Here is a 14,411-nt window from a genome sequence, read left to right on the forward strand (position 1 = left end):
TCCGGTAAAAATCCGACCCAGCCGCAACTCAGAGGGCGAGTCTCCGAGATTCGGCCAACGTGCCCCGAGCGCTCGGCTCCGCGACATCGTATGCCCGCTTTTGCGCAGGCGCGGGGTTACCGGGCAGGCAAACGCGTACGCAAAACCGTGCGCGCGCCCGTCCTCCATCCGGCGCATCGGTGCTGATTCGAGGGTAAAGCCTTTGGAGCTGGAACGCGGACTCTTGTTCCCTGAACTACAACTCCCAGCATGCCTCACCCCTCATAGTGGTACTAGGTGTGGTTTCTCAGGATAGGTTAAAAGGAGACCTAAGTGACGATGACGTACCAAAGAGGAAAAAAAATTGAATACGTTGCTGGAGCGCCTCGCTCACAGAAGCCCCAGTGGCCTAATGGATAAGGCATTGGCCTCCTAAGCCAGGGATTGTGGGTTCGAGTCCCATCTGGGGTGGTGAGACTTTTGTCTCGAAAAGGATTTTTGCTACTCTTAAAGAACTATACCGAAATATGCTAACTTAATTTTACCTTTTAAAAATGGGAAGTATACGTGTCGTTTTCCTAAGTGTTGGGCTACTGCTTGAGAGAATAAGCATATTCCATTTCCTTCTTCTGAGCCACCACAGTGCCGTAAGATTTCTGGAAAGTCAGTGCTCTGAATTCTGATATCCCCTCTGGGTATCTTTCGTGTTCTAGTTCAAATCAACATCCATTCCCACCAGGCCCACTTATTCTCGAGACTCCGCGGTCAGTTAATGACGTCTTAAATGACGCAGTCACCAAAGACCCTCCTTTCCTCTAGCCCGGCCTTTCTCGGTGTTTCTTAAGGAACTTTGAGTCAGTTATACTCGGCTTTCGTTTGCTTCTGTCTTAACTCCTGAGGGCGTCTGTCGGCGTTTGATTAGTAAAGCTGTGCGGAGAAGGGAAGTGAGACATTCCACTACTCGGCGATCGAAGGGGGGACCCGGCAGTGTGGGTCCGGCCGTACCATTAAGCAGCTGGGCGGGGGTGAGGGAGTTAGAGGGGCGTAGGACGCCATTGGGCACCACGCTCCGAGGACATGAAAATGGCGGCCTTAGGGTCGCCGGCACGCACTTTACGAGGCCTTCTACGGGAGTTGCGCTACATGAACGCGGCCACTGGCCGACCCTATCGCGACACTGCAGCCTATAGGTACCTCGTGAAGGCTTTCCGTGCGCATCGGGTACGGAAGCCCGTGTCCGGGTGCTCCAGCGGCCGTTCCCTGAGGAAGGAAGGGGGAAGGGGGTGAGATCAAGCTGGGGGGGTAGGGAGCGTCTGGCCTCAGCCCCTGCATTTCTGAAACCGACCCTCCCACCCAGCCCTGGTTCTGGCCAAGCTTACCCAGGCCCTAGTCCTTGGTCTATGGCCTAAGCCCGGGGACTAACCAAGGAGCGGGGATTTCATTGGCTGGTCTTTTGCAGGTGCAGAGGACAAAGTCAGAGCCATGGGAAGTGGAGGGGATGGGGCGGGGGTTGGTAAAGGAGAGATGCACTTGATGGAGAGTGTAGGGTCACTAGCTGCAGCATCTATCAACCACTCTCCTCATCCTTCCCATGGTAGTTATTCTAAAAACCATTTTTTGAGGCGGAAAATAACTGTAATAAGATGAGGAATATTAAGAATTTGGCAGGAACCGTGTTTCACTTATGTTGTATTTCATTCCCCATTTAAAGGAAATGGTGCCTGTGGAGCTGAACTAGAGAGATCTGTAATGACATTGCGCTATCACAACATTAATGTGATATCTGACCAGATATATTTTTTCCTTATGTAGCAGATAAATATGAACATATGGGAAGCCATCCTTGGGAAATTCCTTTGTGAACTCCACACTCCATATTCCCGTTAGGCAAGATCGGGTGAAGATGTTTTATTTTTCAAATGGGGCAACTGAGGCTCAGGGACCCCGTGCAAGGACTTGTATAGGAACAACTAGAAGTTAAATTCCCAAATAATGGGTCTTCCATTTAATAGCTGTCTTTAGAGTTACGGATTGGGCTTTGAAGGAAGTTGCAAGCTATCTCCAAAATAGTACGTTGGAGAGTCATCTTGGGCTTTAGGGTAGGAAACTGTCTTTTGAGCAATGTGGGAAAAAGGAGAACCAGGATCCTGTTGAATCTTTAAGCTATGGAAGTTAGAATGCATTATGTTAGAACTAAAATTAAAACATTTTTATCTTTTTATCAAGATATATATATATCTTGGTAGATAAAAAGGTAAATCTATATCTTGATATATCTATCAAGACATATATATCTATCATCTATATCTACCTATCATATATATATATATATATATATATATATATATATATATATATATATATATATGTAGGGTTACGAAGAACCCTACAACAAAGCACTTGGAATAAGTAAGTGCTAAGAGCATAAACAACAGGAGGTCCTTGTATAAAGAAGGATTTCAGGAGGAAATTAAGCAGGGACCTGAAGTGTAAATTGCAAGCAGATGGGGGTTGGGGAAGATGAGGTCCAGGTCGAGAAGCTGCACAACTGAAAAGCCCAGAGGTGAGAACAGACATTTGAGACTGGTTGAAGCTTAAGGTGTGGTAGGTGAAGTAGAAGTTGTGGTAGGCAGGAACTTATTAAACTTCATTGTAAATGTAATGGAAGGTCATTCTAAGATTTTTAAGATGACATGATTATAGCTGTACCACCTTATGGGGGCATTATTGCTCTTGAGAGGCTCTCAAATTTTGTGTAAATTCATGTTACAAGTTTCAGAAACACAGCAAGGATATGAGGAATGGTTTGTTTCCTGCTGGCTCAGAGCTAGCTCAATAACCATCTATGCCCATTTTCTCCATCCTTTCCCTTAACTGAAGGGGTTCAGTTAGGGAAGAACCTGTGCCTTCCCCTTTGAGAAAAAAAAAAAAAAAATTTTTTTTTCATTTTATTTCATTTGGTCTCTTGTGATTCATATACTGTTTATATATTGCTGACCCTTCTGTCCTGACTCATGATTCAGGCTTAGCTGAATCATGGCCTACACTAACAGAATTCTTGTTTCAAATCTTATCAGTTTTGGTGTTTATTATAGAAATGGATGTTAACCTTTTTTAAAAGTTTGACATTGGTGGTGTTCATTCACAGATTTTTACTTATCAAAAGTTAACTGATTAAAGCAGATAGTTCTTTTTTTGAGCAGCTTATGAGTGTTATTTTCACATATGTGATCTGCAGATCTTTTTTTGTATGTGTGATGTGCAGATCTTAAACCACACTTTATAGTTTTCAGATTCCAACTCTACATATTCAAGTAAAGAAAGGTCAAAGGGGTTTACGTAGGCAGTGGTACACAGAGGTTAATCTACATTTAGAGAAACACAGGGCTCCTTAAGTATTTTAAGCTATGTACACATCTCTGTCTCACCTTTTCTTCCTTTTCTCACAACTTCAGAACGCAAAGTTAGTCAAATAAAGGACAGTGTACTAAATCTGGGAATTAATTGTGATGAAGAAAAAACAAGTTTGGAATTATTGGCGACCTGTGAATGGATATCATTTCTAGCTACTTAACAGTTATCAGAATATGGGTTTTTCAGATGGATAAGTAAATTATAATGAATAGATGCATATTAATTTTATATATAAAGGCTTCATTTTGTTACGTTGAGGACAAAGCTATTATTTTTCAGACAAAATGGTTTTACTTTTCATTGAAATGATAATCATATACCACCTTGACCAAAGTCAGAAATATAAAAATCAGACTCATTTGTTTGAAGGGGAGAAAGTTCTATACACCTTAGGCGACATTAATGATTATAGTTTCCTATCTCTGCCAGTAACCAACTATTGAGCCCCTCTGGGCTTTAGTTTCCTCATTTGTAAAAACAAGAGTGTTGAAATGACTTTTTCAGTTATTAAAATATGAGGACACTCAATGAAACTCCTCTGTGAAACTCCTTGTAAACTTCCTCTTCAATTAATTAGAGGTCAGGTTCCCTGATCAACAGAGTGTCTCTACATATGTAATTAGTATATACGTATGCATGTTTATATTTCCTCTGTGCAGTTTACTTCCATTCTAGAGAATGCTTATTAGATCTCTCTGGCTCTGTATCTGTAGCTGGCTGTTAATAAAGTATGTGACCTTGCTGCTTCTCCAGGTTACCAGTGAGAAGTTGTGCAGAGCCCAACATGAGCTTCATTTCCAAGCTGCCACCTATCTCTGCCTCCTACGCAGCATTCGAGAACATGTGACCCTTCATCAGGAATTTCATGGCAAGGGTGAGCGCTCAGTGGAGGAGTCTGCTGGCTTGGTGGGTCTCAAGTTGCCCCAGCAACCTGGAGGGAAGGGCTGGGAGCCATGAGAATGGAGAGATTCCTTGGATGCTGCCTTCATACAAGAACTTAATCATTTCTATGTATTTATCATTAAATTTGTTTCTAAGTTTAGGGTCTTTCTCTGTAATTTTGTCAACTGAGTGTTTCTTAGGTTTTATTCTTACTCAGTGAATTTACTGAACTTCTTACATTAGGCTGATTGATGCTCTTCATTTTTTTAAAACTTTATTATTTTTATTTTTAAAGTATACAAACCTATTGTGTTAAGTAATTCAAGTGGTATAGAATATAAAATAAAAGCTTCCTTTTCTTTTCCCTTGTCCCTCCCCTCTCCCATCCCTGTTAACTGGTGAGAAATGTTGCTAACAGTTTGGTGTGTGTCTTTCCAGCTATTTCCTGTCCTTATACAAGCATACAATTATATTTATGCATGCCAGCACACGTGCACACACACGCACACTTTAGTACAAAACACAAAAATATGATGTGTTTTAAGTTCCTGACAGGAAACAGGTGGCATACTCAATTAAATAGGTTTGCTGAGGAGAGTTAATGAAGGGGTAGATAAAGATGCGATGCTCCTAGAGGCTAGCAACATAGGCTGAGTTGACCCTTAGGTGTAGGAATATGACCACCACTCAACTGCAGGCTGCAGAGAGGAAGTCCAGGGAGAGGGAGATGAAATGAGCATAGTGACTTATGCCTTCTAATCTGTCAAATTGTTACTCATCTTGAATTCTCTATCAGGGTAAAGGGCTCCCAACCACACACTTGGCTGACCGAGTAAACTACTTGGGCTTCATTCTGTATTCCTGACTCTTCTTAGTCTCCATATCTAGTCAATCAGCAGTTTTTGCTTCTGCAATGGCTCTGACATCCCACCCCCTCCCCCCTCCCCCCCCCCCCCCCCCGGGCCGCCCCCGTCTCTTCATTGCCTCTCTTCTTGTTCAAGCACTAACAGTCGTTTGTCTGAACTACTAGTCTCCTAAATGGTCTTTTTGCTTCTAACATTCTTGAATAGAAATTACTCTTTCTGTGAACTACCAGTGGTTATCTGTGACCACTTTGTGGCCTAGGTTGGTTTCTTGTAGGCACGTCTTACAGCTTCTTTTTCCCTGGACTCAAGCTCCTGAAGAGTAAGGGCCAGTCTCATGCATCTTTGTAGGCTCCAAAGCACCATCCATGGTGACTTACACATAGCATTATTCCATATTCTGAATACATAGCTCAGTACTACTCGCTAGGAGTACAATCTGAACAGAACTATTCATAAAGCATTCCAAACACCATCTCTTCTAAGAGATCAACATAAAAACAATAGTATTAAGAGGTCAAACAAGCATTTATTCAATTAACAGATCAAAAAACTGGAAAAATTTAACACACTTTGTTTCCCATTTTATTTCATGAGCATGAGTGTATTATTATTTTAATGTTTATTTTTGAGATAGAAAGTATGAGTGGGGGAGGGGCAGAGAGAGAGAGAGGGAGGGAGAGAGTCTGCAGTAGGCTCCATGCTGTCAGCCCAATGTCCGATGCGGGGCTTAAACCCACAAACCGCAAGATCATGACCAGAGCTGAAGTCAGAGTCTCAACTACTGAGCCGCCCAGGCGCACCAGGTATGAGTACATTATCTGAAGATGTCTTACTTTTATAAAATAAAGAAAGCAAAAGGACTAGCGTATGTTGATGTTTTGATTTCCTTTGTTGTTACGATATCATATATACAATAAAGTTTGGGGTGCCTGGGTGGCTCAGTTGAGCATCCGACTTCGGCTCAGGTCATGATCTCACAGCTATTGAGTTCGCGCCCCACATCAGGCCCTCTGCTGACAGCTCAGAGCCTGGAGTCTGCTTTGGATTCTGTGTCTCCCTCTTTCTCTGCCCCTCTCCTGCTTGTGTTCTCTCTAAATAAACATTAAAGTTATAAAAAAAACAAAGTTTGAGGCAGAATTGCCTAACCAGGGTAAGATATTTATTATGGGTTTGAAGTGATAGAGACCTAGGTTTTAACCCACTTTTGTAATTCACCAGCTGTGTTATCTTGGGCAGATTAGTTGACCCGAGTTTGTTCCCTCTTTTGGAAAATGGGAATGCCAACAAGGTGGTTGTATGTAATAAATACATAAAATACTTGCACAGTAAATAAGGAGTACTTGACAAAAAGAAAATCTTACTATTTTAATCATTTTACTATACTTTCCTTCTTTTATCATGAACCCTTCTCTAAACCCCATTGCCACCTATCCTCTGGATTATAGACAGGGTTTTTTTTTTTTTTTTTACTTTGATTTGCTCAGGCAAATCTTTTTTAAATAGATTTTTAAGTATTCTCCATGTCCAACATGGGACTCAAACTCAAAACCCTGAGATCAAGAGCCGCACGCTCTTCTGACTGAGCCAGCCAGGTGCCCCTGCTCAGGCCATTTCTATCCATGTATGTTCAAACCTGTACCTTTTACTAATGGTCTTACCAAAAAGAATTAGTTGAACTCAGTTTTAGAAATAGAAGGAAATGATTTTGGACCACAAGCTATTCAACTTTCTATCTTGGGAGTTCCAAGAACTGAGGTTTTTGCACTGTGTTAATTTGCTGCTCTAGTGTTTGATGTGCTACATGCTTTGTCACATTCCTTTACTTTGCTGTCTCTTTTACCCTCGCTCCTTTATTTTCAACTGCTTCCTCTCACTGAATTATATAGTAGCATTTAAATATGTTCCAGGCTCTTTCATCTAAAAACATACTCAACCTCTTACACAAATGCCTTTTCAGTTACTACCTCTTCATTTAAAATATGAAATAAGCTGTATTGAAGTATAATAAATATATCCATTTTAAGTGTGCAGGCCAATGAAAAATGACAAGTGAATACATCTGTGTAAGAACCACCCCATGAAATTTAAAGAACCTTTCTGTAACCCCCAAAAGTTGCCCTGTGTCCCTCTGAAGTCAATCCAGTTCCCTTTCCCCACACCTCCCAGGCAACCACTGACTTGCTTGCTGTCAGCAGAAATTAGTTTGGCCTGCTCAGGGATTTAATCCAAATGCAGTCATATAGTATGCACTCTTTTGAGTAGCATACTGATTTTGAGGTTAATAATCCATGTTGCATGTGTCCATTTTCTGCATTTTTCACTGCCCAATTATCCTCAATCCACTGTAGTCTGGTTTTTGCCCCTCTACCAGAACTGCCTTGCAAGCTTACAAATGACCTTCAGGTCACTAAACTCAGGGGATCATTCCTTATCTTGTTTGATCTCTAGGGAGCATATTTTTTCTTAAGTAAACTCTCAACATGGGTCATGAATTCATGACCCTGAGACGAAGATTCCCATGTTCTACTGACTGAGCCAGCCATGTGCCCCTCTAGGAAGCATTTGACACTATTCACCATTATTTTCTCATGGCTTCGAGGACCTCACATTCTTGTTTTCTTCTCTTGCTCTAGCCATTTGTCTTTAGTTTCGTCTTCTGCATATATCCCTTATATATGTTGATGTTCCTCAGGTTCAAATCTAGGTTGTTACCTCAAACTTGGTATGTTTTCCCTGGCTTCAGTTATCATCAACAGGCTAACTCCAGCCAAGCCCTGCTGTAAACCTGTATGTCCAGCTGCTTCACAGACAACACTACTTAGATGATTCAAAGACATCTTAAATTCAATGCATTCAAAATAGAACTTCATCATCTTCCCCTATAAATCTCTCTGCCACTGCCACTTGTGCCAGTTGCTCAAGCCAGAAAATGGGAGTCATTCTTGATTGCTTCTGCTCCTTCATATCCTCAGTTAAATCACCACTGAATTAATTAGATTCTACCTCCTAAGAATCTCTTGAATCTCTAATACTCTAGGTCCAGACTTTGTACCTCTTGTATCTCTTTCCAGAACCACTTTTGTCCCTTATAAATGTAGCACATAAAGACACATATTTGGCTTCAGGGCATTTGCCAGTTTTGTAGTAACAGCTTCAGTATTAAAACTGAGCTGTAGTTTTGGTGGCTTTGTAGGGTTAGGGATGCAAAAGGCAAAGTCTAGGGCCCTTCAAGGTAGGCACTCTAAAAATCCACATCCACTTGCATCTGGAATCCTCAAGTTCACCCTAAAGGATGAATTGTAAGCAAAAAGTCCTTGCTAGGTTTTCAGCCCAGATTTTTGTCATTTTGGTGGTCAAGAGGAATTGAGACCTTGAACTTGTATTATGGTGGTCCCTGACTAGTAAGGTCTTCAGTGACCGACAGAGAAAAATAAAAATCTTCTCTGGAGGAAGATATTAGATCTTAGGCAAGGGGCCCCTGGGTGGCTCAGTCGGTTAAGTGTCCGACTTCGGCTCGGGTCATGATCTCACAGTCCGTGAGTTCGAGCCCTGCGTCAGGCTCTGTGCTGACAGCTCAGAGCCTGGAGCCTGCTTAGGGTTCTGTGTCTCCCTGTCTCTCTGACCCTCCCCTGTTCATGCTCTGTCTCAAGAAAATAAACGTTAAAAATGTTTTTTTTTTTAGATCTTACTTAGGCTTATACTATTCCCATACATATTTTTTCAGATACATGTTCAGCACATAAAGATAACCAGACACACAAGAAAACAAGACTCCAAAAGTGAAAAACAGCAGAAATAATAGACAACAGAAACAAAACTACAAAAAACTTCAGATAATTAGATTTAGTAAACTCAGATTACAAAACAATTATGTTCACTAAGTTCAAAGAATAGCCAGGCTTGAAAATGTTATCAAGGAACCAGAAACTATTTAAAAAAAAAGACACAGAAGACTTGAGAAAGAACTCAATAAAAACTATAGAACTGAAAAAAGTAATTCAATTTATGGATTTAGCAGCAGGCTAGATTCAGCTGAAAGGAGACTAGTGAACTATAAAATTTGTCAGAAAACAAAAGTACAAGAAGGCAGCTTGTCAAGACAAGGTAGAAAATGCAGAGTAAAGAAATCTAGACAATACAGTGAAGATTGTCTAATAAACACTTATTTGGAGGTCTAGAAATTGATGAGTGAGAAACAGTATTTAAGAACAGCTAAACACTTCTTGGAATTGACAAAAGACAAGTTTACAGATTCTAAAAGCTCAATGAATCCTAAAAGCAGAAAAAAAAAAAAAAAATATATATATATATATATATATATATATATATATATCCACACCCAGAGACATTATAGTAAAATTACAGAAAACCAAGAGCAAAAAGAACAAAACTTTAAAGCAGCCAACTATCTGCAAAGGAGTAACAGGCTGAAAACTGACTTCACAGGAGCAAAGTTAAGGAGAAAGATGGTGTGCACATGTTGAAGAAACTTCAAACCTAGAATTCTATACCCAATAAAAATACCCATCTAGAATTAAGAAAAGCAAAAGAGCAAGCTTTTAAGGTAAAAAATGGGACAGTTCCCCACGAGCAGACCAACACAAAAGCAAACTCTGAAGAGGTTAGGCAAACTCCAGTAAAATGCTAGATAGTAAATATTTCAGTCTTGCTGGCCATACAGTATGTTCTCTGTCACAACTACTCAACAATGCTGTCGTAGTGCAACAGCAACCATAGACAATAGTAAATGAAATGAGCCTGGCAGCATTCCAATGAACTATTCAGAAAAATGGGCAGTGGGCTGGATTTGGCCTGTGGGCTGTAGATTGCTGACTCCTGTCCTAAAGTTTAAACTTCAGACAAAAGGGAAATGATTCCAGATGGAAAGGCAGAGATTCCAGAAGGAATGAAGAAAAAAGAAAGTGGTAAATAGATGAGCATTACGTGAAGTTTAGCTTCAAAAAACACAGAACTAAAACACATATGATAAGGGGCATAAAACTTCAGGAGAGGTTAAAAGGAGTCTTCTTTGTGTTATCTGGAGGAAGTGAAAAGGTATTAAGAATGCCTATTTTAACTTTTAGGGTAACTACTAAAAGAATAAAAATAAAATGAAACTTCCAAATTACTAGAATGGATGATTAAAAAGCAGGCAAGAAAGGAGAGAATGGGGTGCCTGGGTGGCTCAGTCGGTTAAGCAGCCGACTTTGGCTCAGGTCATGATCTCGCGGTCCATGGGTTCGAGCCCCACGTCGGGCTCTGTGCTGACAGCTCAGAGCCTGGAGCCTGTTTCAGATTCCGTGTCTCCCTCTCTCTGACCCTCCCCTATTCATGCTGTCTCTCCCTGTCTCAAAAATAAATAAAACGTTAAAATTAAAAAAAAAAAAAAAAAAAAAAAAGGAGAGAAAATTAACTAGATGAGACAAATAGGCAAAATAGAAGAGCTTTAAGACCAAATGAGTAATTACACAAATATAAATGAATAATTGCTTCAATGAAAATATGAGTATTAAATTAAAAAAAGCCAACTATATGATGTTTATGATACATTTAAAATGTAAACAACCACTGAATGCTGGGACACTGGATAGTTCCTCCAGTTGTGTCTCAGGTCCTCATCTTGTAATATAAAGAAGTTGAACTGTAAAAAAAAATAATAATAATAATAAATAAATAAAATGTAAGCAACCAGAAAAGTAGAAGGTAAAAGATAAAAACTAAATTTTCATTAACACATAGATATTTCAACATGTTAGTTTACTTCCCTCCTAAGTTTTTCAGAAGATTATATATATATAAATATATATATATAAATATATATATATAAATATATATATATAAATATATATATATAAATATATATATATATATATGCTTCCCACTAAGACATGATAATTTGTACACTTTTATTGCGAATTGTGTTCAGTAATATTCTTAGTATTTGGAGTTGCTGGAATTTTGAATTCTTTGAATAATTGGAGGGAAACTATTTTGTCAGTTACAAAAGACAGCTTAATTTAAAAATTTTTTATTGGCCCAATATAGATTCAAAGTGATACTGGGCCTAGGGCTACTATTTTCTGTTTTTTACTAATCTTGCGAATAAATTATAAGTTCCAGGCTGATGCATATAAATTTTTAATGAAAAAAATTTAGTTATTTCTTTCTTAAGTATCTAGGAAGTACCTAGGCCTCGTTTTAAAGAATTAGTATTTTACAAAAAAAGTTAAAATGCCAGGCTAAGCATTTTCTGCTAGCTCATTTAACCCTCACAACAATGCTGTATGTATTTATATCCACAAACATGAGATTACGAAATAAACTGCTGAAGGTTCCAGTTAGCAATTAGTCGACTAAGATTTTGAATCCAAGGTGATGGCAAGCTATGAACGCACAGGCTTTCTTTCCCGTTGGCAATGCTGCTGATACACTGAAAAGGCCTAATTCTTCAAATTTACCTCTTAAGCAGGAAAAAAAAAGAAATTCTCTTAAAAAAAAAAGATCACCTCCTTTCCTTTCTGAAGATACTGCTCAATTTTTATAGTTCCAAATTTAGACTAACAGCTTCCTGTTATAAATAATGATAATCTGAATGGGTTAGATCATCTGTTTCCTAGTGTATTAAGTTCAGGTGTTATTTCATGAAGGGAAACTACCCAGACGTCAGTTCTCCAGGGCTCCTTTTATAGAAGGTCAAGGCAGCAGTGGGGAAAAGGTTGAGTGTACGAGATTCTGGGCGGGCCCCTGAAAGCGAGTTAATCGGTCAGTGAATAGTCGTTAGAAACACGCCTGCATTAACTATTAAGATTGCTAACCTCAGTAGAACCGATCCGCATGGTCTCCACTTACTTTCGACTCGGGGTAACCCTCTGGCACATTTGCTAATTTGAGTCCGGTTCGCCAGCACAGCGTGCCGCGCGACCCTAGCCCACTTGCAGAAGGGTGCGTGCAGTTTGGCGCCTCGGGCGGATCTAGCTCGAGGGTCGTTTGATAAGCACTCTCGCGAGATCTGGGGGAAAGGGGCGGGCAAAGCCCGCGTGCACGCGCCCGAAAGCCGTTAGGGCGGAACCTCTCCCGGGCGGGGCGGGTGGAGCAAATACAGTTGGACGCCAGTTGGTGGAGCCCCCGCGGGAAACAACTAAGCGCGAGGAGCGTGCGCGCTCACGTCCCGGCGACGGTGGCGGCGAGCGGCGTCAGAGCTTGAAGGGGGGGCTGACGGCTTCTGGCGGGTGGCGGTGTTGGAGGCGAGAGCTTGCTTAGCCCGTAACGCTTCTGTCCCAGGACCAGACGGAGAGTGAGGGAACGAGGGTTGCTTTCGGGGGCTGCTGCTTTCCACTTACGCATCGTCGTGAGGAGCGCAGCCCGGACTCTCCTACTACAAGCCCTCCAGCTCCCTTTCCACACGCCTCGAGGCGGCGGCGGCGGCAACTGAGACAGCGTCTCACCTTCCCCCACCCCTTCCCCTGTCCCCCCCGCCCGAAAGGGCCCGGTCTGCGCCCCACCCCCGCCCGCCCGCTTGCTACGCCGCCGCCATGTCGGCGCAGGCCCAGATGCGCGCGATGCTGGACCAGTTGATGGGCACCTCCCGGGACGGTAAGTGTCTGCCAGTGCCCTGGGGGTGGGGGAGGGGAAGGGAAAGCGAGGGGAAGGGGCTCCGCGGGCGTACCTGGGCTTGCGTGTGTGGCTGAGTAAGGGGCTCCCAGATTGGTAACACGAGGTCCCGGCTCCCGTCCCATCCAATCAGGGTTGGGCAGGCGGGCTTGGGGGGCGGTGACCGAGCGGATTGGCGGGAACTGCTGCCAATGGGGTCAGACGGGGCCTGGAGGCAGAAAGGAGAGTTTGAGATTCAATGTTGACTTGTCTGGGATGGGGGAGCCCACGTCTCTGTTGGCGTAGTGGGGCATCCCGTCTTGTGGCTGATGAGGTACCGGTGGACCGCTAAAGCCTCCGCCCCTGAGCTAATTCCTTCACCCAGAGCTTTGGGATCATCCCTCGCCGCCGCCCTCCCGAGCATCCAGAGACAACTGGCCGCCCCCTCCCCCCCCCCCCCCGCCCCTTACCTGGGTCCGGAGGAAACCTTCACAGTTCCAGCCCCAGAAGTGCACTCTCGATCCCCACAGAAACAACCATTCTTATGGAAAAAATCTGACCCAAACCATGGTTTCTTGAAGTGGGTGTGTTTGGCCCCATTTTGTGAAAAGAAAAAATGTTATGGCCTGTTTTTTCCGAGAGACCTCCATCTTGTTAGAGAATTTAATAGAAGCTTTGTTCAGTAAATATTGACAAATCTTGCATGTGCCCCAAATAGAGCCATTTTGAAAATGTGGTGCCCAGTGAAATAGAATTGAGGGAAACTATCCTTTGAAGCACTTAGGTTAGAGTTTGTGTAGAAAATCACTAATTGCTGGATATCTTGTCATAAAGAATTTCTAATAAAAAGATGAAATGCTGTTGCTTTTTTGGTGATGATAATAACAGTGTATTCTCAAATTGAGCTCAAATCCATGCTATTTGCGAGGAAAGATCTAGTTTAGTACTTTCTCTTATAACAGCAAAACACTTGCTCATTTTTATATGTTGCTTGTTTAGGTAGATTGTTTCTTAGCCATTAAAGAAATGCTTTTTTCTTGAAAAGTTATTTAAATTGCTTGACGTAAGAGAAAAGGCACACTTATATTTTTAACAGTTGCTCTTCTGATTTTCTTGAGTACTTTGCAGCAAAATATGTGAGTAGATTAAAAAATATGTACTGAATTCATATACTTTTCGCAATGCATATTAAGAGTGGCTTTTCAGTGTTCACATTTGAATTTTAATAGAAACCCACATTGGGAACATGTCTTCATAGGACATATAAACAAATAGGTGGAGGTGGCAGACCTATTTGTGGTTGTGTAGAGAGAAGGGGAAGATTGGGAAGGAAATGAATTTTGTGTAGTAAACCCTTGAAAGTTGACATTAATTAAAAATGCCCCTGGAGAGACTGTTAACCTGTTCATTTTCCACTTTAGATAAGAATGGCTATTTTATAACTGCAGCATGTCTTGACATTGCTCCTTTTCCATAATGAAGACGGTATTGGGAAGAGACCTAATTCAGGATTTTAGTTGATAGAATAACTGATTTTTGTAATAGCAATTCGGAAATCATTTAAGATTTTCCATGAAACTTTTAATCCTAGATGGATACCATTTTTGGTACCTTCTGCATGGATTGAATTTTCTTATTTTACTGGGAGGGTAGTTGGAGCAAAGTAACTGTTAATCAGTT

General features: G+C 41.5%; 2 protein-coding genes, 1 long non-coding RNA gene and 1 other non-coding gene across 6 annotated transcripts in view; 3 read left to right on the forward strand and 1 right to left on the reverse strand.

Moving 5' to 3' along the window:
* The first annotated feature begins 377 nt into the window (after nucleotides 1-377).
* TRNAR-CCU lies at nucleotides 378-450 on the forward strand. The gene has a single exon. It is a non-coding gene; the product is annotated as a tRNA-Arg (tRNA).
* Nucleotides 451-967: 517 nt separating this feature from the next.
* On the forward strand, nucleotides 968-4,435 carry FMC1 (formation of mitochondrial complex V assembly factor 1 homolog). Its single transcript, XM_045495848.1, has 2 exons — nucleotides 968-1,200; nucleotides 4,147-4,435. Exons 1-2 carry the CDS (start codon nucleotides 1,057-1,059, stop codon nucleotides 4,348-4,350), a joined length of 348 nt encoding a protein of 115 aa, XP_045351804.1. The 5' UTR covers nucleotides 968-1,056; the 3' UTR covers nucleotides 4,351-4,435.
* Nucleotides 4,436-10,627: 6,192 nt separating this feature from the next.
* On the reverse strand, nucleotides 10,628-12,099 carry LOC123606944. Its single transcript, XR_006716576.1, has 2 exons — nucleotides 11,991-12,099; nucleotides 10,628-10,782 (listed from the first exon to the last, which is right to left on the reverse strand). It is a non-coding gene; the product is annotated as an uncharacterized LOC123606944 (long non-coding RNA).
* Nucleotides 12,100-12,202: 103 nt separating this feature from the next.
* LOC123606942 (putative RNA-binding protein Luc7-like 2) overlaps nucleotides 12,203-14,411 on the forward strand; it is a 58,347-nt gene continuing 56,138 nt past the window's right edge. Inside the window, exon 1 of one of the 3 annotated variants that reach the window (XM_045495842.1) lies at nucleotides 12,203-12,734. In XM_045495842.1, the coding sequence (XP_045351798.1) occupies nucleotides 12,674-12,734 (61 nt within the window). In that variant the 5' untranslated portion in view covers nucleotides 12,203-12,673. The remainder of the gene's footprint in view (nucleotides 12,735-14,411) is intronic. The other 2 variants (XM_045495837.1, XM_045495843.1) reach the window with 2 other exon arrangements.

The sequence above is a fragment of the Leopardus geoffroyi genome, chromosome A2 (assembly GCF_018350155.1).
Source record: "Leopardus geoffroyi isolate Oge1 chromosome A2, O.geoffroyi_Oge1_pat1.0, whole genome shotgun sequence".
In the NCBI taxonomy this organism is placed as follows: Eukaryota; Metazoa; Chordata; class Mammalia; order Carnivora; family Felidae; genus Leopardus; species Leopardus geoffroyi.